The sequence below is a fragment of the Strongylocentrotus purpuratus genome, unplaced genomic scaffold (assembly GCF_000002235.5).
Source record: "Strongylocentrotus purpuratus isolate Spur 01 unplaced genomic scaffold, Spur_5.0 spur5_scaffold_8, whole genome shotgun sequence".
NCBI classification, from domain to species: domain Eukaryota; kingdom Metazoa; phylum Echinodermata; class Echinoidea; order Camarodonta; family Strongylocentrotidae; genus Strongylocentrotus; species Strongylocentrotus purpuratus.
In genome coordinates this window covers 2,656,375-2,682,262 of record NW_022145614.1, presented here as the reverse complement: position 1 = coordinate 2,682,262, position 25,888 = coordinate 2,656,375, and the positions used below count along the sequence as shown (strand labels likewise).

At 34.6% G+C, this 25,888-nt stretch overlaps 2 protein-coding genes across 5 annotated transcripts in view; one reads left to right on the top strand and one right to left on the bottom strand.

The window, feature by feature from the left end:
* LOC585739 (protein fantom) overlaps positions 1–14,304 on the bottom strand; it is a 29,073-nt gene extending 14,769 nt beyond the window's left edge. For 3 of the 4 annotated variants that reach the window (XM_030976243.1, XM_030976244.1, XM_030976245.1), the window contains exons 1-18: positions 14,190–14,304; positions 12,517–12,673; positions 12,031–12,172; positions 11,450–11,630; positions 11,132–11,212; positions 10,718–10,782; positions 10,461–10,550; positions 9,737–9,809; positions 8,656–8,726; positions 7,407–7,418; positions 5,436–5,541; positions 4,716–4,862; positions 4,034–4,107; positions 3,217–3,356; positions 2,376–2,533; positions 1,715–1,781; positions 698–918; positions 361–429 (exon numbers count right to left, since the gene is read on the bottom strand). In XM_030976243.1, coding sequence (XP_030832103.1) covers positions 361–429; positions 698–918; positions 1,715–1,781; positions 2,376–2,533; positions 3,217–3,356; positions 4,034–4,107; positions 4,716–4,862; positions 5,436–5,541; positions 7,407–7,418; positions 8,656–8,726; positions 9,737–9,809; positions 10,461–10,550; positions 10,718–10,782; positions 11,132–11,212; positions 11,450–11,630; positions 12,031–12,172; positions 12,517–12,589 — 1,770 coding nt within the window. In that variant the 5' untranslated portion in view covers positions 12,590–12,673; positions 14,190–14,304. The remainder of the gene's footprint in view (positions 1–360; positions 430–697; positions 919–1,714; positions 1,782–2,375; positions 2,534–3,216; positions 3,357–4,033; positions 4,108–4,715; positions 4,863–5,435; positions 5,542–7,406; positions 7,419–8,655; positions 8,727–9,736; positions 9,810–10,460; positions 10,551–10,717; positions 10,783–11,131; positions 11,213–11,449; positions 11,631–12,030; positions 12,173–12,516; positions 12,674–14,189) is intronic. The other variant, XM_030976246.1, reaches the window with a different exon arrangement.
* Positions 14,305–14,354: 50 nt separating this feature from the next.
* On the top strand, positions 14,355–25,371 carry LOC589075 (lysosomal protective protein). Its single transcript, XM_030976247.1, has 12 exons — positions 14,355–14,717; positions 16,991–17,159; positions 17,802–17,964; positions 18,389–18,475; positions 18,861–19,019; positions 19,443–19,534; positions 19,828–19,912; positions 20,104–20,283; positions 20,920–21,062; positions 21,525–21,600; positions 22,435–22,623; positions 23,464–25,371. The coding sequence occupies exons 1-12, from the start codon at positions 14,699–14,701 to the stop codon at positions 23,545–23,547; spliced, it is 1,446 nt and encodes a 481-aa protein (XP_030832107.1). The 5' UTR covers positions 14,355–14,698; the 3' UTR covers positions 23,548–25,371.
* Positions 25,372–25,888: the final 517 nt, after the last annotated feature.

Below are 25,888 nucleotides of genomic sequence, written 5' to 3'. Positions count from 1 at the left end.
AACAGAAGAAGTAAAAGAGCAACACAAAATAAAAAGACATACTTTATGTTGAAATATTCCAGAACTAAAAAGATAAGCATACATTTCTTTACATAATCCATAACATGAGCATTTATCAAAATAAATGTAATTGTTTGAAAGTACTAATTTTAACATGTATTTTGCACATTTCATTTTTGTTATCTTAAAATAAATGAAGCTGCGATCGCTAAGAAGAGAATAAAACAAAATAAATTGAAAATAAAGACAGGAAGACCATTAATCTTTCAAAACATGTTTTTCAATTTTCTTCTAGAGTTATCATACATAGCTTTAAAAGATAATATAGATTCAGAAGCTTGTAGATAAATGTTAACTCACTGGAGCAATATCAGCCATCTTGAATTGTTTAGTTCCGTAAGCTACGTCCTTCATCTGTCTCTCCAGTTTCTGTATGAAAAAAAAAAACACCCAAGAAATAATGATATGAAGTATTGGAGATATTTCTAGATTCTCAACCCAGTTTTAAAAAGAATACATAAATATCCACTTTGTTAATGAGACAAGTACCATTAAGATTCTTTTACCGAACCTAATTACATGTTTGTACATTTTACAAGAATCTGATCAAATTGTTCAATATGTGAGTAATGCAATATTATGAATATGATTATTATATTACAATTACGATTATTAAAGAGTCTTTTTAGCGTCTGACCTTAATTCTAGCTGCCCTTATATCGAGGAGCTGAGCATACTCATCGAGCTTGGTCTCATACTCCTGCTTGTAATCCTCCAATCTCCTGGTGGAGCTATCCACCTCCTGCTTGTAATCTCTGTTGATCTTATTCTGAAGCAGGAGCATGTTGCGTGTCTTCTCCAGCTCATTGACTGTGTCTGCATGCTCCGCCTGCAGCCCACCCATCTGGATCTTCATGTCTAATAGAATAATCAAGTAAGGAAGGACAAAAATATATAATCTATTTCTGCTTTCATCACTAAATGCAGAAACGCAACTTATAAGATATTTGTCTGAGGTTACAATTTAGAGAAAATTCTACAACTCTAATGAAGGTTTGCTATTTCATTAGACAGTGTCCATGTAGTTGCACAATGGCAGTCATAATTTTGTACCAGTATATTATTGGTCATGTGGCCTGGGGGGTGTTTCATAATGAGTTCGTAAAGTTACGCATGACTTTACGAATGACTTGTATATGAAGTGCCAGAAAGGATGCCCAAAGTTTATTTCAGATATTTCATATAACCTCAATTAAATATGGCAAAAAATATACTTTGCATTATAAATGGTTGTTATAATAAGAATGTTAATCTACATCTGCACAGTTCAACTTAATAAATGATAATCAATATTGATTGAGCATCCCATTTGGCTTTTCATATACAAGTTGTTCGTAAAGTCATCCGTAACTTTACGAACAGCTTTATGAAACACCCCCCAGATTAACAAAGATTGAGTCTATGCAACATTCAGAATGGATTATCAGATTGGCTTTCAAGATATCTGCCTACTACTCATTACTATCCATAATGAAAATGGTGCAAGGCTAGGTCAGCTTATAAAGAAAGTTAAAATGAAAGTATGCTTGCATATATGATAACGTCACTGCCAGAAAAATTTCAAACCTTTTTGATTCAGGTTTAACCCCTTTTATGCATTGTAAAAGGCTACTAATACTTTCAAACGAACAATAAGATGTAACACAGCACTCACCTCGATTGATTTCATCATCCACCTTCTCTAAGAAGTCCAGATCCTGTGTACCCCTCTCTTTTCTTTTCTGTAAGAGAAAATAAACACCCTGAGTGAGTGTTCTATATCCTTATAGGTAACACTCAAAACAATTTTCTTTTTCAATGGAAATATTGCAAAATATTCACCCCCCCCCCAAAGGAAAAGGAGACTATGAGGACTTGTGAGGGTAGCATTTAATTGCCTAATACTATAACCCAAGTTGCATGGGAAGATTAGTGTGCTCTATAAGGTTTTACCATATCTATCTATCTATATGATGAAAAGGCATGATGAAAAAATATATACGATTCAAATGCAAATCCATACAGTTTGCTTAATAGTACCCCACTAACTACTGAATTCTCTCATTCCCATAGGCTTAATACACCGGACAGTTGATTCCCATAGGTTAGGGTTTAAAACAATGACAAGTTTTCATAAAAGCCTCTTTAAAGGCCGGCTGTACTAGTTTGGCCGGAAGGGATTAGACCACACAGCCTGGTCAATGACAGGTGGCTATCTTATCAACTCAAATCTCAATTAATATAAGAAAAAGAGGATCATGGGGGACCAATGGTCACTGGTTAGGCATTGAGGGAGCAAGTAGCTACAAGTAGGACAGTGGGGCTTTGAACTGTACCTTGACAAGTATAAGTGCCTCCTCCATCTCATTCCAATCAACAGCACTCTCTTTGGTGAAAAACTTCATCTTCTCTTGCAATTCTTCGAGCTGCTTCCTGACGGCATAGTACTTCACCTGCATATCACGATTCTCTTTCTGTAGCTTCTCATACTCCTCTATATAAACATACCAACAAAACACCTCATAAACATATAAACAACCATATAAAGAAACAAGAGAACTAAAAGAAAATTAATACAAGTTCAAATTAGATAATAATAATAAAAATAATATTGGATATTTACATAGCGCACATATCCACCGTGCAAGGTGCTCAAAGCTCTCCAATATTACCCGGCTCTGCTAGGCTACCACTTTCGGTGCTCACAGCATTCAAGGAATTCCTTCCTGCGGTACCCATTTACTTCACCTGGGTGGAGTGTGGCAAATGTAGATCAATGTCTTGCTAAAGGACATGACTTTGTATCAATGTATGCCAACCTAACATGATTTTGAAGATACTGCTGTAAAACTGTATGCATGAATAAATACACAACTCTAAACATGAGGCCTCTATCACTGGCAAAGAGATGTAAGCTGGTCAAAGTCACTTCTCTAGTCTTCCTGTACATTATACCTTGGTTTTGAACAGTTTGTATCTTTTGGATAGTAATCTTCAACAGTTTCTATACATTGGTATTCTGTTGGTGCTCTTTACAATCAATTCTGAGGAGTTTGAATTTGTGAGGGTATCCTATTAACATGAGCGTGGCAGAATGCTTTTCAAGAATTCTCCACTAGAGGTAGAAAATATTGCTATTCTTTCTCCTACGGACAGCTTTTGTATTCAGTCGCGTACCTCTTTCTTCATTGAGTTTATCCAGAAGTGTGTTCTTATCATTGAGATCTCCTTTGAGAGTGGCCTCAAGTTGAGCAATCTGAAGTTTGAGTTGCTTCTCATTGGCACGATACTGACGTTCCCTCTCAGCATCAAAGGCACTGCACGAAAAACAAAATGCGTACAGGAATTAGGATATCTTTTAGGACCTGTTTCACAAAACTTGTCATCCGTGACAAATGACAGTTTATGTTATAAGCTACTCAAATCCTTGCTTCTGATTGGTTATCAGCAGATTTGACACTGATTTTTGTCATTTGTCATTGAAAAAAGGCTTTGTGAAACACCCCCCTTAACACATGATACTCTCTCACTACCTCACTAAATATTCATTAAACGAACCAATTTATTACACAATAATTTATCAAGAATGATTGTATGAAAACTCTTTTCTTGAAATGATTTCAGAAGATCCCAATTAGGAAAATGCATTCATGCACTACATTAAACAAAAATGATGAAATAAAAGAAGAAAATCTACTCAATAAAATATTGAATACCCTTTCTTCAGTGTACTTTTAATTTGAAATCATTTAATTCTCATAATATACTGACATCACAAAACCCAAACAATATTCATTGATACTTGTGCAGATGTAGACATCTTGCTGCAGCTTTTAACTGACAAAATATTAAGATCCACGATAGCAATGATTCTCAATTATCGAAAAAATAAAGTAATTTCCAGAATGTCGAGTAAGGTTAATCCATTACCGTCCAACCCACACAGTGAAGAGATACACACCCAACATGAGGTAGTCACAAATCTATAACTCACCTGTTCAGTAATTTTTCATTAGCCTCTCTCAAAATATCTTTTTCATTTTCAGTGTCTGTAATTCTCTCCTGCAGCTGTATCAAAGAAACAGAGAGAAGGCGACAATAGAAATGTGTCCACATGTCAGATTTTATACATAAACTAAACAGATACAAGTTTCTTGGAAGTAATTCATGTATCTTTAAAAGACATTCTTTTAGTGAAACATTATTAACAACACAGAATTAAGATGGCAAGATGCAGATTGAGTAGTAATAAGTTTGACAAACTTTGTTCATATTACAGGTATTAGAATTTCATGATACTCCTTCTATTATGTTTTCCTTTGCATCCATTGATTAAAAACTTACATTTGTACTCATGCAAACTTATATTTATGTATATGAAACAATATCAAGGTATTCAATAATTAATCATCATTATAACATTACTATGACAATGAAGGATGAAAAGCCATATACCCGAAGAAATTAATAATAACTATAATAATCTGGATTTATAAAGCACTCAATAGGAAATACCGTCTCTAAGCGCTTTACAGATATCATTAACCCGGTCATCATTAATGCCTTGTCAAAGGACATTAGTGCCATGTCGGGAGTGGACCTTTGTAATTTCAAGTCAAGTGCTGAAATCACTCGACAACGACACCTCTATTAAGTTAATGACCCGATCGACTTACCTCTGATATATTTCTCTGTAAATTTGAGCCTTGTTTGAGTTCCGTCTGTAGTGTGAGTGACTTTGCTTGTGACTGGTGTAGCTTTCTATTCAAGTCTTCCATCTCAGCAATAACAGCATCATGACTGGTCTTCACTGTGTGAAGATTCTAGTACACACAAAACAAACCAATTCAATCCAGGGTTTTTCAAAGAGTGCCAATTAATATCTATTTGCCTAATCAAAGCAAGACTTGGCACCTTATTTCTTCTTCCATATCGATGTATGGGAAGTCTTAACTATATTTTTCTCTTTCCTTTCACCTGTCTTTCATATCAAGAACAAAGACTATCGTTATCATCAGGATGTTTATCTTTGTTTCCCTATGTTTAGCTGTGGGTTCATTATCACTTTTTGATGGGAACTTTTTTGCACGGTAAACGTGGTAGGAAAGAATGATGCCCAGTCACGTAGTATAATTTGATCAATTGGATTGCCTACATTCTTGAAACCATTTTTATAATATCAATTGCTTGTTTTGGTATAAAGACTTTGATAGGATACTCATACATGTAAAAAATAATTTTTCTAATCCAAATATAAAAGTTTCTAGAAAAGCCAGGTGCTTGGATGTATTACAGCAATGCTGTAGATAAGTTTCCACTCCCTGAGGGTATTCAATACAAACTGGTATAGTTTTTCAAACACCAGAACTAACTAATCTAAGTGTGTAATCATTTACCTCCTGTAAGGTTGCATACTGGGCCTCAAGGGCAGCTAACTTCTGAGATTTCTCTTTCACCTCCCTCTGTAGTTTGATCATATCCACATTCTCCTGTATATTACTCCTATAATACAACAATCAAATCAAATCAAATCAAATCAAACAAAGTAAATCAGCATGAGACAGGATACACAACATAATACAAGGTAGGACAAAAGGTCAACAGTATTAACCCTGTCATCACAAGACTACTGATGCCTCTTTCTTCGATAGCATAGTTATTCTGTTTCATGTTTATTGCTTAGATTTTCACTACTTTGGCCTAAAAGGAAATTTAGCTTATCTGAAATATGCTTTGGGATTAAATGAGTTCTCATTGACATCAGAAAAGATTACTATTATTTTTTAACATATTGATGACTTCTAGATGTATCACTTACATCAGTGGACTATTATTGAAAGTTGGTGATGCCATAATAAAATGTTATTAAACATCCAAAGTACTGTGTCACCCTAAAATATAATCTAAATTTACTGGCACTTTGTTATATTTTCATAGTGATTGTAGTGAAGAACTCTGGGTGTTATATATTCTTAAATGAACATGTGGTCTGTATGCACTCCTGCAAGAGCTCATATGCATAATCCCATTTACAAATGTTTAACCTCTGGTCAACTGGAGTCCACTTTTACCCAGCTACATTCATGCTTTCATCATGGCAAACCACCTTAAAAAACTAATCGAACCATGCATGTAAATGAATTCAGAGGGGAGATGAAAAATTGCTGCATGCAAAAAAACCCCAAATGTGTGGCTTGTTATTTCTGTTTCAGTGTATGTTATTTCACTTTGCCACAGCAGAATTTTATTGAGCTAGTTTACCGTTTCATGTGTGTATAATGAGAAAAAGTTCATAGTTTGAGACCATGATCAAATTTTGGGAGAGCTAATCATACATTCAAATCATGCTTTATCATGCTGAATAGAAATCATGATCTAGGGAATCAGCATGCGAGAGGAACACATAAGGTGAGAAAAAAAAAATCTGTGCAGGTTTTAAATAAGATGTGAGAGTACCAATTGTAAGTGCAGTTAGATTTCTTTTTTCATTTTTTTAAAAAGTAATAGGTCACATCAAAAGATCAAATAGTCCATTAGATTACTTGAAGGTACAGTTTGTTTCATTATTTGATTACCATAAACCCTACAAACAAATCATAAGGGACTCCTGCAAAAATCTCTCGAGTCATTAATCCAAGTTACAGAGTAAAATTATCTTAATTCTCAATATTCTGAGTGGAAAGTGATTTTTATAGCGAGGGACAACTTATTAGTGTTTCCTCTGCTGCTAACAATCCTAAATCTTTAAACAGAATCGTTTTCACATTTCAATCAACTTCAAATCACACTTAAAACACCTTTTAGCTTTTGCTAATGATATGCATTTAATCTAGATTCATAAACAGTCATGTAACTCTGGGTTATGTACTCTGTATGGTTTAATTGCCAGTGCCCTGTGACGTGTATGCCTGCATATCTGGCAGCAAGAAATAGTGGAGCATCTAAATGTTCATAGATGCAAGCATCATACAAAATTTAAGAAGAAACAAATAACCAAACAAAACAAAAGAAAATTTAATAAAAAGAAAAGAAAGCAACAAATAAAAAATAATTAATGCCAAGCAAAGTCAGTAATAAAAAAAAGAAGAGAAGAATTTAGAATGAAAAAAAAAAGAAAAACCCAAGACCCTATCTCATGAAGAATTACGACTGTGCAACTCAAGTTTGATATCAATCATAAATATGTACATAAATGAAAGACAGCACTAACTTTTTGAATTTATTGAATATTAGCATTCAGTGCTTGTGTATATGGGTAATTGGAATTTAGTGTTAGTAACATGCATACTAGAATGTAATGGAAGATCATAATGATGTGCAGTGTGGATAAAAAAAAATGGTACATGGAACATAGGAATAATACTCACTTTGCTGTATGCCTGCAGACACATCCAATGCAGAAGATAATGACAGAATGTGAAAGAGGAGTTGAAGTTTGAAATGGCATGGATAGAAAGAATGGAGAGAGAATCTAGGGAATATATATACAAGTATTCAAACTAATCTCTACATCTACAATGATTATTTGACAAGATACAAGAAATCACATGTACATGAATAAGATACAGATGTAAAGAAAAGGAATTTGCAGTTTGCAGAAATCCAACTGCTACTAAACTATTGAATCACAATATATACAAGTTGATATTCAAGAATTGCTTGGAAAGCATACATCAAACTTCAGAAACAATCCTAAGATCGAATGAAAGATTTTTTAGTCCAACAAAAATAAAAGGATTAATGTTATATATGAAAAATGCTGAATTTAAAAAAAAATAATTTTCACAACATGATGTTGCTTGGTTTGAAAGAATACTCAGAATAGCAAAGATTTTTTTCTGGTTTGGGAATAGGGATAAAATTATGAGTCAAGTTATTAGAAATTATGTGTATGACAAACAGTCTCATAAATTTGATGGTGAAACAAACCTTGGAAATAGCAATTCATCATGGTACACATTATTAGACTTACTGTTTATAGTCATTATATATAATGAAAAGTACAACCATCAAAATATATGTATGTGTTTGATACATGGCCATTCGTTCACTTATTATTATGATTTTTAATACATTTTTCACATCTATCTCCCTAAAAAAATGAATTTAAACAACTGCTAGAGCATGCAATGATAGTTGTGACATATATATTTTTGATTAATTTTTCTACACATATTCAAAAGTTATGACATTCTGATCTGTTCACAAGTTATGGCAAAATCTATTCTACAAAAATGCTTAAATTTTGAAGAGAAGGATATTTCTCCTTCAATTGCCTGGAGATATTATATTCATATGCACAATTTACTGAGTGCTCGTATTCTTGGCATTTTGGAGTGGAGCATAAAGTATAGGCCAGCTGAATGAAACTGCCACAAATTATGACAAGAAGACCAAGCCCAAGACGAAAAGGCGCAACAAATTAAAAAGGCTGTATACTCACTGCTGATTGTAATATGATCAAGTTTTTACAAAAGAAATATACATGTATATACACTTATCAATTCAAATAAAACACCCTCATTATGAAATAAATTCTCCTCAGTCACAGGTGTACATGTATCTTCAAACACATCTATACAAAAACAAAACGACAGCATGGTATATTTATCTGACCTTTGACCTGCTGACATCTGTTCCTTCAGTCTAAGAAGAACTTCTTCATGGTCAAGCTCCTTGATGCGAATCTATCACAAAAAGATAATATTGAAACGAATGACTATCCCAGAATTGCTTATGGTGAATTTAATCAGAATGATGACAAAATCAGGTAATTACAACTTTTCATAAGTCTAATTAAACACAAAATTTCACATTTTGATGCTAAATAAAAGAAATAAGAAATCCTAAACAACCTAAATTTATATTTCATGATAACTTCCTTAACTTCTCAAACTTAAATGTAGTCTGTAAACTTATTTTATTACGAACGTATTTCATTACTTGTATAATTTATTTGCTCTATTATATATTGTTATACTAATTTGAGTGGAAAAATAAATCAAATCAAATCAAATCAATTCAAATCAACATATACAGTAACACATTGGTGAAAAGTCAGGAAAGTTAGGGAACTGTTTCATCAAGGTCTACTCTTCTTATTTTGTATACAAAATGTATTAAATTCTCTATCTTCTCAAAAGAAACATTTCACATTCGCCTGAACTCAAATATTTGCCTTAATGTCCCTGAATGTCTGTTGCACCATGATAGTTTAGAATTTTGGTGCTTCATCACTCAGAGAAAAATATAACTTAGGTTAGGCTTCCTCTTAAGGTTTAATAGATATGACTGTTTTTTAAATAGAAAAATACCATGTTCATGACATTATTTCATCCAAACATCAAATTAGTCTATATTTCTATAAACCACTGCATCCCATCTCAATGAATGATAATGTAGAGCATTTAAAGATCGACTTTTCCTTTGACCACTAATTATACAAATAATTTAAAACTCCTTTGGTACCAATAGGTTTACACAAAACTTTGTGTTTATGAGCTTTCTAGGGCCAGACAGTATTTTGTTTCAATGTAAATTTGGGTATGAAATATCATTCAATACAACAAGTATCACAATAAATAATAATCACTGTTTATCAGGCCATTAATACATGTAGTAAAATTTACTGCTCGACCTCAAAATATTTTGGGAACATTAAAAGGGTGATCAATGCTTATTTACACAAATATCTCACCTGTTCCATTAGTATTTCTTTCTCTTGATCTAAGATTTGACAGTTTTCATGCAAGTTATCAATCTCCTCATTCCTGATGGAAAAATCAAACAACATCAAGGTTAGTTTCACAACAATTTCATGAAGGCTGCTTGGGCTTCTGTCTGGAAAATATGACCGTCGTGCTTTTATCCTTTTGCTTTAAATATGGCTTTGGAAACCCTCATATAAAAAATGTTGAGTTTCAATGTTTTTCCTCAGTTAACATACATCATCATTCAGTATGATAATAAGAAATCAATATAGTTCACTTTAATTCTTACATATATTTTTACTTTGTATAAAAAAAAAAGGAAACTCCAGAGGACAATATAGAGTTGTTACTACGATGCAATCATTCTACATATATTCCTTTTCACTCAACAAGTTTATTGATGACTGGATATCATCATTTGTAGCAGTACACACGGATTTAGCAGTTTAGTGTGGGGAATTGAATTAGACATAATGATTAATACAATGTTTTGTTGTTTTTACATCTAATCAGCATTATTATGCTAAAAGGAGCTATAACTGTGTAGTGTCGGTACATTTTCATCAAATGTTGCATGAATGATGTTAGCAAAAGAGCAAAAGAGCAAAAAAAAAAAAAAAAAAAAAAAATTAAATTCATTTTTTTGTCTTAAACATAGGGGTGCGTCCTATAAACAGGTGCGCCTTATACACAGAGATTTACGGTACTCACAGCCTTTCGTTTTCAGCTCTTGCTTCCTCTAGAAGACTGTGACCATATCTAGGTAGAACATCATTACGTATTGATCTGGGAGTTGCTGACCTACACATTAGAACATGAAAAAAAGAGTCGCAAAGAGGAAGGGAGAGAGGTGTAAATGTAAGATACAATGTACTCATCTGATGATGTAAATAATTTTAATGCTTTTACATACATACCATAAGTGATCCTAATTTTGCAGACAATGAAACAGAATGAATTGTACCTACCCTGCTCTGTTTCCCTGCACTCTTAGATTTCTTTGTACACCATCCCCAGGAGGCTTGGGCATACCCTGTAAAGAAAAACACAATATTAGTATATTCATACTGATTAGTATATTTATACTGATTAGCATATTCATACTGATTACGATTAAATGCAAAAAAGATCATATCAAATTGTAAATTAATTAAATTTGGTACATGTATCTCTAATTACAGAATATGTATGTGTCGAATGGATTGGGGCAGGTAAATTTTGAAACATACAATGCTCAAGCTGAAGAAGACATGATATTCATTCTAATACATAATGCTGCAAATGTGAGTTGAACAGATTTGTTGACATTTTTTTCAAGCAGATGGATTTTGAGACACTGAAATCGGGATTAAGACGTAAATAAATGAATGAGAGCAACTTACTGTGTTTATCCTTGACTGGACATGGTTGTATGGTGTTCTTCTTTGGCTTTGTGTAGCAAGTTGCTGCTTTGCAACCATGAGCTGTTGAGGATAAAGAAATATAAAATCAATTGCAGATATTCAAAATGACCTACCTATACAGACAGAGATTTTCCAAAGAAGTCAACCAAACATGAGAGAAACGAGACAGATCATCTTTAATGATTTATTACTTCATGTCATAAGAAAATACTTTGATTTTCACCGGTACTCTTTGTACATCAGAGATACTGAACAAACAGCACTAACTGGTTTGCATAGAATGATAGAATCACTCACTTTCTTCTTGTAGGCTTCACAGTGTTTCTCTACGTCTCTGATTCGTTGTTGCTGTTCTTGAATCAACTCGTCTGTCTCAATATCTCTTCCTCCTTTCCTCCTTGCTCCCGTTCCTCCTGCCCCTGTTTCACCATCTTTCTTCTTGTTATCTTGGACCAAGCGTAGAAGCTTGGTGGCCATTCTGAGTAGGAAGGAAGGAATATTCAGGCATTTTCATTAAAGTTGTTTTTTGGCGGAATACATGTATTTGGGTTTAGCTACAACAAAATGACATTTGTTTATTCTATGCACCTTATCTCTCTGAAAACCTCACTAATATATATACAGGTTTTTCCGGAACTAAGCATTGCCTTAATAATGCATTCATTTAACTTAATAACAAAAGTAAAATTCATAATACCTACATTATAAGTGGGTTTCCCTAAAACTCTGACTGACCAATCAACTTCTATCAGGGCTGACTAACCCTTTACGAAGATTGTTATTCCTGGGTCATTTCTTGTATATAATTTACTTGGTTTTAAGGTAAAAGGAAATAATCAACCATTCACTTCATCATCATAACTCAGATTAACTCTTACTTCTTGATCTTCTCCTCCTGTTTCCTAGCGTGTCTCTTAAGGATGAGGTTTTCATCGTGAAGTCTTAGATATTGGTCCTCTAGCTCCTCACGGCTTATCTTAGCAACAGCTCTCCTTTGCTGGGATCTTTTCTGCTCACTCACTGAAAATAGAGTATGCTTCTCATCAGAGTACTAGCTGCATAATATACATTTCACACAAGCCCGAAATTGATTTTTGGTGGAAAATATTGATCAGCTACTTAAAATCTGCTAAAACATTCCATTCATTACATGGTTATTGTACACAAATTACCGTTATTTCCATACAGTTAACTCAAAGTAGTAACATATATGTCTTGCTACAATTCTAAAATTAAATGTTTCCTCAGGAAATCAACCTACTCAAGAAAACATTCATTTAACTATTAACTTTTAAGGACTTACAATGCATTGTGATAAGACCTTTAATTACAGGACTAATGCATGAGGTAGAGAAATACAGTACCTTTGTCATCATAAGCACTCCTGCCTGCTCCTGTATCTCTCACTGGATAATCATCCACACTGTCCGAATCCATTGTGAAACTACTGGCTGGCCAAGGGAACACTAGCTTGCAATCAATGTCTCATTTTACACCAGTCTGCAAGAGGCTTACTGCATGCTACAAAATAATGTAAAAAGAAAGAGTATTTTTGTGTTATTGAGGGCTTTGTAAGCAATCGTAATTTGTATACTTAACTTTTCATTGTTTTGTTCCTTTACATAATTCATTGAAACCAATCAAAACCAAATTGTGCCTGCCCAGAGCTGCCACACTAAAGTAATCAACAAACAATGATTGATGTTAAAAGAAAATTAAGATGTACAAAAAAGAAGAAAGAGGATTTTTTTTTAACGGCCTTATAATGTGGGAAAAATTCAACACAGAAACTGACAGAGTACACATAAGATTGTGTTTTTTAGGGGAAATATGCAGGATCATATGATTTTTTTTTTTAAATCATCATCATCATCATCTATACGGGAGTGTAGGATATCCAGTAGGTCTTCCGTTCAGATCACTTGGTACATTAATACAGGTCTATAAATCAAAAAACTTAGGAACTTAGTCTTAGACCTTAGGCTTTCAACAAAAACTAAATTAGAGTCTAGAACTCTAGATGACTGTTTTAAAGTCAGAGTAAAATTGGCAACATGAAAACAGATTTTTTTTTTTTTTTTTTTATTTGTTGTTGGCAATTTTCCGTAATTCTGACCAGGATCAACACACACAATGACACTTAGGAATCATCGCCAGAAGCTGGTCGACAATCTCCACCACAGGGGCGTACAGCAGTCAATATAGAGCAGTCGCTCTATTCAGTCCAGATGACCTTGAGACCTTCACGCGGGCAGTCCTACTTCCGAATGTTCCAACTGTCTGCCCTAACCAAAAGAACCTTCTTATTAATGCATCACTGTCATTTTTATACAATATCCACTCTGCTCGTGCTAATGCAATCGCTAATACATTTTCTACCTGACTTGACAATCCTGCCTGCTATGACAAACTGCAGTACCCTGGTAGCTGCTGATCTCCGATAGAGCGGAGGAAGAAGAAGAAGAAGGAGGTCAACGTTTTTATAATGAAAATCACACGTTAGTGTGAGGGTTGTTTCATGATAGTGAGCATTAATTATTATTTTTTTGGCTCGATGGGGGGATGGAAGGGGGGGTGTATGGAGCTCATTTTTTTCACTCTACAACAACCCCCCTCCGTTTTGTTGTTGCCAGATTCAGATTGATGTCTTCGTTTCAAGTTTTTAGGAAAATACTCCAAAAAAGATAAGAAAATTGACACGAAAGGGTCGCAGCTCCGAATCAGTTTGCATGCCAAAGCTAATGCCTTTAGTAATGGCCATGATGGCAAAGACTAGGCAATTATTTATTAATCGTGTTAATAAAAATCGATCATCCCATAAAAATTATTAAAATTACTAACCACAAGTTGAATGCATGGGACTGTGCTGGTTTCTTCAGTTTTTAGTTTCTACAGATAGTCTAGATCTATGCAATACTGCCATGCTGGCGTAGATCTACACTTTAATTGAAAACATCTTACGTGTAAAACTAGATTAGTGAATAAAAATCATCTGGATTGATCATACAGGAAACACAAAAGAATTCTAATTACTTACAAGTTCGAGTATTTATGCAAAATTATGGGCGTCCTCAGCGACAATGTTGTTATGGCTTTTGAAATATTTCAACTCTGCGCATGCGCAGTTTAAAAATTTCCCACCTGACCATTTTGAGTCACATGATGATACGATGAGACCAAATTTTAGAATTAGACGAGCCTAACCTGTATTGACTTGAAAAAATTGGTCTAGGTTATGCCATAAAAGCAGCTCCATTCTGATTCTCGCACTATTAATTAGCCATAGCCAATTAGCTTCACCCGCGGCCGCCGCCTTCAAGCTTCATAGAGTGAAAGAGGTTTTGGGGGCAATTAGTTCAGTTCTGACCTTTGTTTTGTCAACGTCAGTAGATCTACTCGGAATCGGAGTCGGTGACGCCGTGACTGCACTGCACTGCGGCTGGTGTACTCTGGAGCTAGTGGCTGGGCGGAGTGGGCGTGCGCGTGGGCCGTGGACGACTCGGCTCTGCATCTGACGAGATCGAGACTGAATTCTGACACTGACACATGATCAGGATGATGACAGGTTTGCTGAATAAGTTTTACTAATGCATAATAGTAGAGTCCCTAATAAAATGTGCTAAGAAACATTGCAAGTTCAACTTCAAAGTTCAATGTCTTTTTTCTCTGTGTCTATTTTATTTATGATGGCATTATTCATTACCAAAAGAGTTGATTATTGATATCATGGATCACTAGAATTGCTCAACAATAAAAAATATATGGATCGAATGTCTGCAGAAAAGTCTAGTGCCGTGGGCCGAGGCCAGGTTGTTATAATGAAGTTCTGAAGATTGTTGAAATGCTTTACTTTAGAAATCTATCATTTAATGTCCAATGAATGTGAAATCTATGAAAATTAATTTTGAGATCTAGAGTAAAGGAGCCGGTAATCGGCCAGCTCCAGTTTTCGGCCGATTGGTTGGATGCAAGGTAAAATAACTCTAAAATACATTGCATAATAGCCTAACACATATCCCACACATACCATACCATGCCAGTGTCACTGAAGAACCACATTTGCAATGGAAAATATATCCTAAAATATCACATTTTAGCGATGTAATCGGTGGTCCCGCTACCCAAATCTGAAAAATTGAGTATCTTACGCGTGTCTGTAAGAAATATGGGTACCATAAAATGAGCTTTATTTCAAGTATTTTTCAGATTTAGAGCACGATTTTGTGCTAGTCGCAAGCTCAAAAGTATCTCATCGCATGTATTAAGTCAATGCAGCCGCACACCGCGACGCACACACGATATCTCTGTCTAATTCAGATTCCAACTTCCGATCACCGCTCTGCCTGTCTTCGGCCAGGCGAGCACCAGCGAGCTCCGGCGTGGGATACCTGCTCCGCCCGCTTGTGCTGTACATCAGCGCGGAAATGCACGGCGCGCGCGAGCGCTTCCTATTGACTTTGTACATGCGGCCGTAAACTGAAACGCTCGGCCGATAACTGGCTCCAAAACAGTGAAAATTGAAATGAATATTGTCATGGCAATTCGTGATTTTTTTCTGGGATTCTTTTTTTGTTTAAATAATAATAATATTTGCTTCATGATTTGAACAAGAAATGATAATAAATAGGAAGTAAAGAGTCCTAAAAATAGGATTTTGTCTTAAGTGGCCGAAAACGGGCTCCTTTACTCTATTGACCTTTGTTTATTATTTAAACTGGATAAAGTCTGTTTGAAATTTGATTTATAAAAAACACAAACAAGCAAATCCTTGAAGTCGATAGACACTGACACGATCCATTAAAAATGTGTTGATGATAACTGGCAACTTTAATATTTTGTTCTGTTTTGACGGGCTAAAACTTGTAATCTAATATGAGTTTGTATCCCCTTCATATTTGTGAGATCTCATGTGACTCATGTCTGTTTTCTTCACAATATGGCCACAAATAAGTGTTTCGGCAACCAATCATGGCCATATGTTAAAATTTTGTTATGTTTATGTTGAATTGTCTGACTTACCCTTTATGATTGTGTGATGTCTGCAATAAAACAGGTTTTCAATCATTGATCATTAACTTTAATATAACTTATTTTATGTTGTATTTTATACCAAACAATACAAATTTTCATCCTGACTGCCCCCCCCCCCCCCCTTGCGCCTAATCTTACCTCCTTAAAAAATTATAATCTTATTTTTTTCAAGGTTCTGTTAAAGTTGAATTAAGAGAAGGGGTGAAACATGTAATAATCTGATTTATTATCATTATGGAAAACTGTTTGTGTATATATTATGATGATGAAGGAGAATAAAATGAACTCATAACTTACACTTTTTCTGTCATGGTCTTAGCTCTGGGATATTATCTAGCACCTTATTTTTAAACATACATATTGGTAAAGGAATAAATGTACATGTACATGTAGTCTCTTTGGCTTTTGTAACAGGAGCTGGATTTATACAATGATTCCAATAGGTATAACAAGAATAATATATACAAGAACAATGAGAAAGATAAAAATATAATAAAAAGATAATAATATTTATTTTACGGGGGCTACTTTTCAAGCTTGCCTACATAAAAATAACACTCTAAAATATGTTTTGCATGGAACTCTATGCAAATTTACAGGGGCTCTTTTCTGATTTTCAGGGGCTCTTTTGGGCATTTCGGGGGCAAATTCGCCCTGAGCCCCCGTGTATTTTTTTCACTGAAAGATATTTTCACCCTTCCCCCCCCCCCCACCCTAAACGATTAATCACAATCTTTGTATAAATTATTTTCACAAGTTGAAGTGAAGATTAGAAACAAAATTTTGTCTGTGATTTACTTCACATAGGTAACACAGTTCCTGTGTTGTTGGTTCTCCTGTCTTTGTGGTCTTCTGCTGTTCTTGGAGCCCAGAAAGCAGATTTGATCACTAACCTACCTGGTCTAGCCAAACAGCCTAGCTTCAACCAGTACTCTGGCTACCTCAGCGGCACTGCCAATCATATGCTGCACTACTGGTAGGAAGCATTTTAAATTGAGTATCAAGATCTTTGTCAGAATGAAAATTAACCTCTTCATATATGCCAGATTATCACCATGTAAAGTTTTGTCTTAAATTAAAATTAAAAATGAATTTTTAAGAGTAAATTTGATATCTGAATTTTCAAGAGTAAATTTGACATCTGAATGTAATTTACTTACCATATTGATAATTTGGTGTAAATATATAGATTTCACAAGGAACTTACCTGTTAAGTTTCAGGAAGACAAACATAAACTTTTCAAGTCCAAACACAGCCTTCAAAACAATGTTAAAGTTCAACACTCAAAGTCTTGGGAGAAATTTTCATCTCCTGGCATGGAAAAAGTTAACCAAACGAATGAGCTTCCATTTTTAAATTATAAATCTCATGAAGCTGTAAATAATTAATTCTTGAAACTAATTGAGTACATCCTTGGTCAATGTGAAAACTTTCTGGAAACTAAGTCATCAGTTATCAAAATTTGTAAAAGCTAATTAATTTCTTTCAGAGCACTATAGAAGATAAATTTCCACTCATTTGATGATATTTGCAATCACTCTGGGTTTAATCTTAAATCTATGGCTTACACCATTTAGAAAAATAATCATCAATTCACAATTTCCTTCTTATGATCAGGTATGTGGAGTCTGAAAACAGCCCTACCAAAGATCCTCTGATTGTATGGTTAGGCGATGGACCAGGATGTAGCGCCCTCTATAGCATATTGGCAGGGAATGGTCCGTACCTCGTCAAAGAAAATGGATACGACCTGGATTACAATGACAACAGCTGGAATAAGGTGATTATCATTTCAATCCTGTTACTCTCATTCACAGACAAAAGGCAAAGTCAGCCCTTGGTCAATTCATTGCAGAAGTAGATATATTTATGAATTCGGCCAAAAGAGAAGAAGAAGATATTCAAAGTAACACAATTTTTGGTTTGATATTTTTAATTTTTTACTTTTTTATATATTTTTTGCTAAAAAAGCATGTGTATGCTTGTAAGTAAGTAACCAGGGGACCAACGGCTTTAAGTCCTCTCTGAGGGACTTGGTAATGAGGATTCATGCCTTACCAAAGGGCACTAGCGCATCGACTTGGTTTCGAACCCGGGACTTCACGGTTACTGCTCTACCACAGAGCCATCGCGTCTCCTTCATGTCTCCTTCATGTCTCCTTCCTATGTTCATTGTTTCTTTGTTTGCCTTTATGTTTCTACAGTTTGCCAATATCTTGTACATAGAATCACCTGCAGGTGTAGGATTCTCCTATTCTACCGATGGACTAACTAAGTCTGACGATAACCAGGTAAGACACAGTCGTGTTACACAGGGGATTGGGACATCCCCATAGATAAATTGTAACTGACATTGATGTAGTGTAGAATGTTTAACCAGATTTATGATTAGTATGTCTTTAGATGTGCATACCTTTTAACTAGAAAAGAGAGGGATAGGAAAAGGATGAAAAAAATTAAAAATGAGCACACAGGGAGTGGATTGGTAAACTGAATTAGAGGATAGATACAAACAGAAGCTAATGAAAGAGAGAGAGAGGAGAGAGAAAGAGAAAGAGAGAGAGAGAAGGAGAGAGAGGGAGAGAAAAAGAGGGGGGGGGGGGTGTTCAAGAGGTTGGTTGATTAATATGTAGATAAGGACACTGAAAATATTGATAACTTTCTTTTCTTTCCCAGGTGACCAGCGACCATGTAGCCGCTCTGCAGTTCTTCTTAACTGAGTTCCCTGAAGTAATTAGTCTTCCCATGTACATCATGGGGGAGGGGTACGGGGGTGTGTATGCTCCCCTGCTGGCACTCAAGATACAACAGACAACTAACATTACTACTCTTAAGGTAAACTATACTGATGTGCTTATCTGCTTTCAGCTGTGTATGTATTTTCTTCTTTGTGATGTATTAAGGTAATAGTAAACAAGAGCACATATAATTATTCAAAGTGTAAGTCACTAAGAGTATATTGTTTTACCTCCAGATTTAAAATGTAAATTGGATAACTCACTTTGAATCTGATGAGTATACTTTTTCTTTTAAAATAAGAAGAGCAAGATAAGTTAAACCGTTTTGATAGGTTATGTAATAATGATAATGATAATAATAATTGTATAGTTATATATTATATAGTGCTCATATTTATCATAAAGTGTATTTAAGATGGTCTAATATTGTCTTACTCAAGCCAGGTTTTTTTTTTAAAGAGTAAGCATATATATAAAGATCATTGCAAGATGGAATTGATTGGTTTGTTGTATTTTACAGGGCTTTGCTGTTGGTAATGGGATGACCAGTGAAGAACAATTGGCAAACTCCCTGATCTACTTTACATACTACAGAGGTATCATTGGTGACCAGTAAGTTACTCTCTTGATGCTCGAACAAAAGAAGCTTATTCTGACATTCTCACTTCCTTTATATGTTATGCAAGGTATGTGCTGTTATGGAATGTGATGGAAAATATGACAGGGAATTAAAATTATGATTTTTGTTTAAAGACAACATTTTCTTGTGTGTTCTTGTTGTTATTGTTAAAGTTATGTCCATGGAATACATAATGCCTTTCTGCATGTATTGATTTTGTGGGATTAAGGTCCTGAAACATGAACAAGGATATGATCAGTTTTTGTTTTTTATTTATTTTTTCCAGATTGTGGAGCACCCTACAACTTACTTGTTGTGTTAGTGGAAAGTGTAATTTCTACAATTCCTCAGTTGCAGCCTGCAGTGTTGCTGTAAGTAAATAGTACAACTCAATTTTCAATATTTCAACCGAGTACCGATAGAACAAATGTGTATTTCATGAAACCGCCCACCAGTAACAATTTGTCCTTGCTTTTAAAACTTGAATTTTGTAGCCGTGTGTAAAGCATGAAATGATTATTCATGCTCTTTCTACATGATTTCTCTCTTTGTCCATGCACAGGTCGACAAGGCACTGATGAATGTCGACTCAATCGGCCTGAATCCATACAATATTCTGACTGACTGTGTTGGAGAAGCCTCACCACCAGGGGGCGCCCTTCAGAAAGATGGCTACGTACACTATGGAACCAGTCCTTCTGACGTCTTCAGATATAGCAAATATGCACAGTCAAGGCAAATGGTGTGTTGGATTTATTACTGCGAATGAGTGAAATTCTTTAGTTAGGATGCAGCTGTTTTCTTGTAGTCCGTGGTTGCTGTTGAGGTGGAATAAATTGTACACTGTTGCCCATGAGGTTGGAATAATCTTTATCTTATTCAATTTCATGAAATAATCATGACTATATGGTGCATTCTTTAAAGATGGAATTTATATCTTCTCAGAATTTTGTTAATCAGTCTCTATGACTCTTTAGATTGATGAATAAAGTTCTGAGTAGATACAAACTTTATCCGTCAAGAATAAATCAATTGTCATAATCATGCCATGAAAAGAGTTGGAACAAAATATTCCAATTTAATGGGTAACAGTGTAGCTCATGTACAGGTACATTTACGCAAATGGCTCAGTAGGATACAAACCTTTATCCCCCTTTCTTCCAATTTCTCCTTTTCTACTTCTGCTGTTGTTTTGTGTCTTCCTGTATCTACTGTACTAATATTTCTTGTTTGAAGTTTACATGTATCTATCATTAGAGATTATTGTTTCAATACTGACATCAGTGAGGAAAAATATGGGGATTTCAATTTCTAACAAAGCCTAAGAAATCATCAATATCTCCTTCTTTGTCTTATCTTTCCTTTGTGGCCGCACCAGTTCCTCCATAAGCGACCCAGTCATAAGATGAGGCAGGATATACAGTGTGTGAATACAAGTCTAGTGACTGGTTACTTGAGTAGCCCCTATGTAAGAGAAGCCCTTCACATCGATGGGAGCAGACCAGCATGGCAAGTGTGCAAGTAAGTACAATCTCAGGTTTATACTTAGTACAATTTTTAGAAAAATGAGCATCAAGTATTAGGCCTATCAAGAATTAAATTATTTATGTTGGGTTTTAATTGCATCTGATGGATTGATAGTTAACATTATCAGAAAAATCCACAGAATACCAGTATACACACCAACAGAAAATTAAGAACATCATAATCATAATATGTTATTATACTCAGTATTTCATTGTGTATGCCTTTTGATGAAGATAATGAGTTTTTTAAAAGTTTATTGCATGAGAAGAAATTTTTGCAGAGAGGATTAGGTTATCAATGATTATATACAAGCTCGCTGTTTATTTTTGTTCATTAATTTAACATGATTGTGATACTTTCAATGTTTTCACTTTTCTTGACGGAAGTATTTTGTATATATATGCAACTTTTTTACATATAACATGCCCACTTATCATATCATATTTTATTTTACAGTGCTGAAGTTGCTCAGAATTACATCAAGTTGTACCCAGATCTGACGTCGACCTATATTGCACTCCAACAGACCTATGTATGTATCATTTGATTTACATCAATTTAATTTATACAATAGGCTTGCGGGTGCACCATGTATAAAATGTACGATGATTGCAAGCCTACTGTATATCTACATCACCATGCAAGCCGACACTTACAAGCAGCATCACTTTAATTATTGTGTAGAGACAGGATATTTGTTTGCTTGCTAGGTGTCTTGTATGATCTAGACATCGGGATCTTGGCTCTAAATCCACTTCTGTCTTTTGCTATTTTTAATATGCTTGCACCATTGTTGCCAATCAGCCTATTGATCAAGAAAGTGTCCATGCACTTTTACATGGACATGACGCAATACCAAAATGTTCATTTCATGATGAAAACCAATTACAAATATCCACTATATTATACTTTTATGTATATGAATATTAGTTATCATTATGGTCACCCTGAGATGGGTCATATGAAGATTGAATGTCTTTTCTTGTTTGACTGGAAATGGGAGAATATTTTGGGTGATGCATGAATGTAATATGAACATTTTTGTATTTCCGTATTGTTCTCATGTTAGTTTAAGTGCTGCTCATTGCTTGATCATGTAAACTTGAACATTCTAATCTTGTAATCATCGTACATTTTATACATGTGTATAATTTGCGGGTTCAAAAGAAAATTCTGATTCATTTTCCACCATTCAATGTTTAATCCTCATAAGGAACTTTCAGCCCTAGATGTCTGCATCATCTTACAAATATAGATTGTGTTTTAAGGTGTGAAAAGAATGAGATAGAATACCGGTAGCTTAGAAAATAGTATGAATATGCAAATTTGGTTAAAAATGGCGAACTCTCTTCTCTCCCCTGCACAGAAATATCGCGTCCTAGTGTACAACGGCGATGTAGATGCTATGAGTAACTGTCTTGGAGATGAGTGGTTTGTAGATGCCTTAGGTTTAGAGGAGGAGGTCCAATGGAGAACATGGCTCTACAGTGATGGTTCTCTCCAGATCGCAGGATTCGTCAAGGAGTATGACCGTGTTGCCTTTGCTACAGTCAAGGTATGTTTGGAGGGATAGTTTTGAGGGATTCTATGGGACTTATGGAACAATCCTTGAAATGACATGTATGTGTAAGATGGAAAGCAGTTCAGAGCAAAGGGTTGCACTTGGGTTGTATGTTTAGTTTAGGGTTGTGTTAAAGCCCCTCTGTACTACTTGTAGCTACTTGCTCCCTCTATATAGAAAACTTCCCCAATCGGTGCCTGTTGGTCCCCCATGATCCTCTTTTTCTTATGTTAGTTGAGAGCTGAGTTAATGAGATAGCCACCTGTCAGTTACCTCGCTGTGTGGTCTAATCCCTTCTGGCCCAGTAGTATTGACGGTCTTTAAGGTTACATGTAGTGTTCGGTCCAGGATTAAAGTTAGAAATATGGTTACTATAATCATAAAATTAAAATTAATTTAACAGTAGAGCATTAATAGCTGAAGAATTTGTTGTAGAACCATACCATAGCTCTGAGACTGCATCCACTGCTCTAACTGAAAGTGCACAATGCCTACTCATCAAAATTGCACATTACTGTGTTTGGAGTAGGGCCTATCAACCAACTGTTGCTATCTTTCAAGGGATAAGGGTCAACAGACTTATCCCTCGAAAATGGGCTAGAGCTCTATCACTTTGGGATTGATTAGTCTAAAATACACAGAGTAAAAGCCCTCCATGTTTATAAATTCTGAGGATATTTGAGGTCACTTTTTAAATGGTCTTGGTACCGATGGGCTTATTACTTAAAAGCATTTTCCTGGAATTTGACAGAGATTTAAAATAAAAATATTGTTGTTTGTCTGTATTTCTGATGTAGTGGCATTCTTTTTTTCCTCATTTACCTTTCTTTACAGGGAGCAGGTCATATGACAGCAGCTGACAAACCTATAGCAACTGCTCAACTTATCAGTAACTTTGTGGGTGACAAACCATTCTAGATCATGACATGGGAGTTTCTAAAACTCTTCTTTTTTCATTTATGTAATTTGTTTCTTTAAAGGATCACATTTTCTTTGATCACTAAATTAATTTAATACCTTATATTTTGATGATTATTCTTTGTTGTTGTCCAAGACAGCCTTTTAGTCAATTTATTTCACGACATAGAATTCACTTAAAGGAGCATAGCTTTACAGATCATGTGAACAACATAGTAGCTTTTAATCACATATTGAATAATACATTCAAAGTAGTTATTTGATGGACAAAGTTTAGAAAATCTGAAATCCTGTGGAAATGTATACCAGCATGATCATTTCCCTTCAAAACTAGCGAGATTTGTGTGAATTTAATGATCAGAAATATCATTTGAACTGCTAGGTAGCTTCTTCAATCTTCTGTATATTTTCTTGTTTTTGTATTTATGCAAATACATGGGGTTTTTTTGTGGCAAGGTTTGTATGTTTCTTGTTGTTGAAATTTGTCTTTAGTGTAGTGTAGTGGAGAATATATCTACATTGGTACTTGATAATTTAGTAAGCAATTGACCAGAAAGTGAAACAGTTGATGAATTAATTCTTATAGAGAAGGAAGTGGGGTGACATAATATATGTACACATACTTAAATGTACATGTATATTAAGTGCCTTTGTAGGTAACTGTGGCCATATGCATACAGCGTAATATCTTGCTCTTGCCCCCAAATTCCATCACCAATTATTCCAAATTCTGCATGTGCATTCCTAATTTTTGGTTGAGTTATACAAGTAAGATATTAAGCCCTCTATACACAGACAAGGAATCAGAGTTGGCCAACTTAGCTTTATTGAGGAGAAACATGGTGTTTTGTTGGCAAGCCCAATGTCTATGTCATTGCTAATGTTATATCTTTTGTAATAGGTTGAATCTTTGTATATTGATGACTAATATTTTTACTGCCGTATGTTTACTGCCGAATAGAATTTCTATTTTTGCTGTATCAGTGCTTTGATCAGTATGATGTAAAAGAATAAGAATAACAAACAGTTATTACAAATATTACAATTAATACAAGCCCACAGAAAAAAGCAGCATTTTGCTACCATAGTAACAAAAATAGCCAACTCTATGTACATGAATATATGGCTCTTGTTTTATTCAGCTGATAATCTTTAAATGTATTGAACAGTACTATATGTAGAAACATTCTGAAAGTACAAGAACTCTTTACAGGTATTCTTTGTATATTTTGTATATTTTGAGTTCTGTCTTGCATTTATTTTGTTTGTATATGCACATGGATAAAGTCCCCTTTCTCCTATACCATGTTATGTAAACATATATACTAAGACATTGCTTTATCATGTACACAGATGATATAGTTAATATAGTTTTATCTTTTTGACTTGCAGTGTGCATGTGATGAATGTTTAAGTTAATATTGTGTGTGTAAAACTGCCTTCAGAAATTAAAATTAGAATATGAAAGGTTCTTTGCAAAAATTAAATTTTGCCTTCCTACTTAAAAATGTATACGATAATTAGCAAAGATGTAGAATTTGTTATTGGTAAAGTATTTGGGTAATTTGTATAATTATTCACCTTATTCCATATTTTATATGTAAATTTTATATTCTAATGTAGTAATAATTGTATTCTTTAATTGCCTTTCAGTTGTTAAGACCCAAGAAGTTCTGTTTTCTTTGTCATTTGCACATTAGACTACTCCAAAATGGTTTCAATTTCGAAGTTGTGTAATCTGTGAAGTAGTGATTTCTTGAATTAATCAGAGATGAGGTATTGTTGGATTACTATATAAGCAGAAATAAAAATCTATCTTTAGAATACCATGAGTACTATATTTTATTCACCTACTTACATCTTTATAACCACTTGGCCCCCGTTACAAGTTTCGCATTTCACTTTTGCTCAACGAAAAAAATACACGGTCGCGAGTTTTGCTTACCGCCAATCAAATGTAACAATTTCAGTAGCTTATAAAAGTTCTTAATACATGTGTACCAATGATGAACCTGGGTCCAGACCTTCAACAGTGAAACTAGGAATAAATCTTCAAATTGGTCTATTGCAAGTTAGGATAATTTGAAGTATTACACAAGGGGTTTAAGTAGAGTTTGATGTATATTTATATTACATAAAATTACTTAAAAAGCATACTATGTCCCTTTTGCAGCCAACATCAAATTCTGTAGAACTTTGCAGGAATTATGAATATATCATGTATGTCCTATCTGTGAAATTTAAACGTTAGCAGTGTCCTCATATTCAAATTATGCAAGGAAACCTATTTACTTGCTAGACTTCCCTGTCGGACACTATTGAGCGACTGACTGGCTTTTTT

Coding starts and splice junctions, on each gene's coding strand:
- LOC589075 (XM_030976247.1), top strand. Junction 19,535..19,827: donor AGAGGTATCATTGGTGACCA/GTAAGTTACTCT, acceptor TATTTTTTCCAG/ATTGTGGAGCACCCTACAAC. Junction 20,284..20,919: donor ATGCACAGTCAAGGCAAATG/GTGTGTTGGATT, acceptor TGGCCGCACCAG/TTCCTCCATAAGCGACCCAG.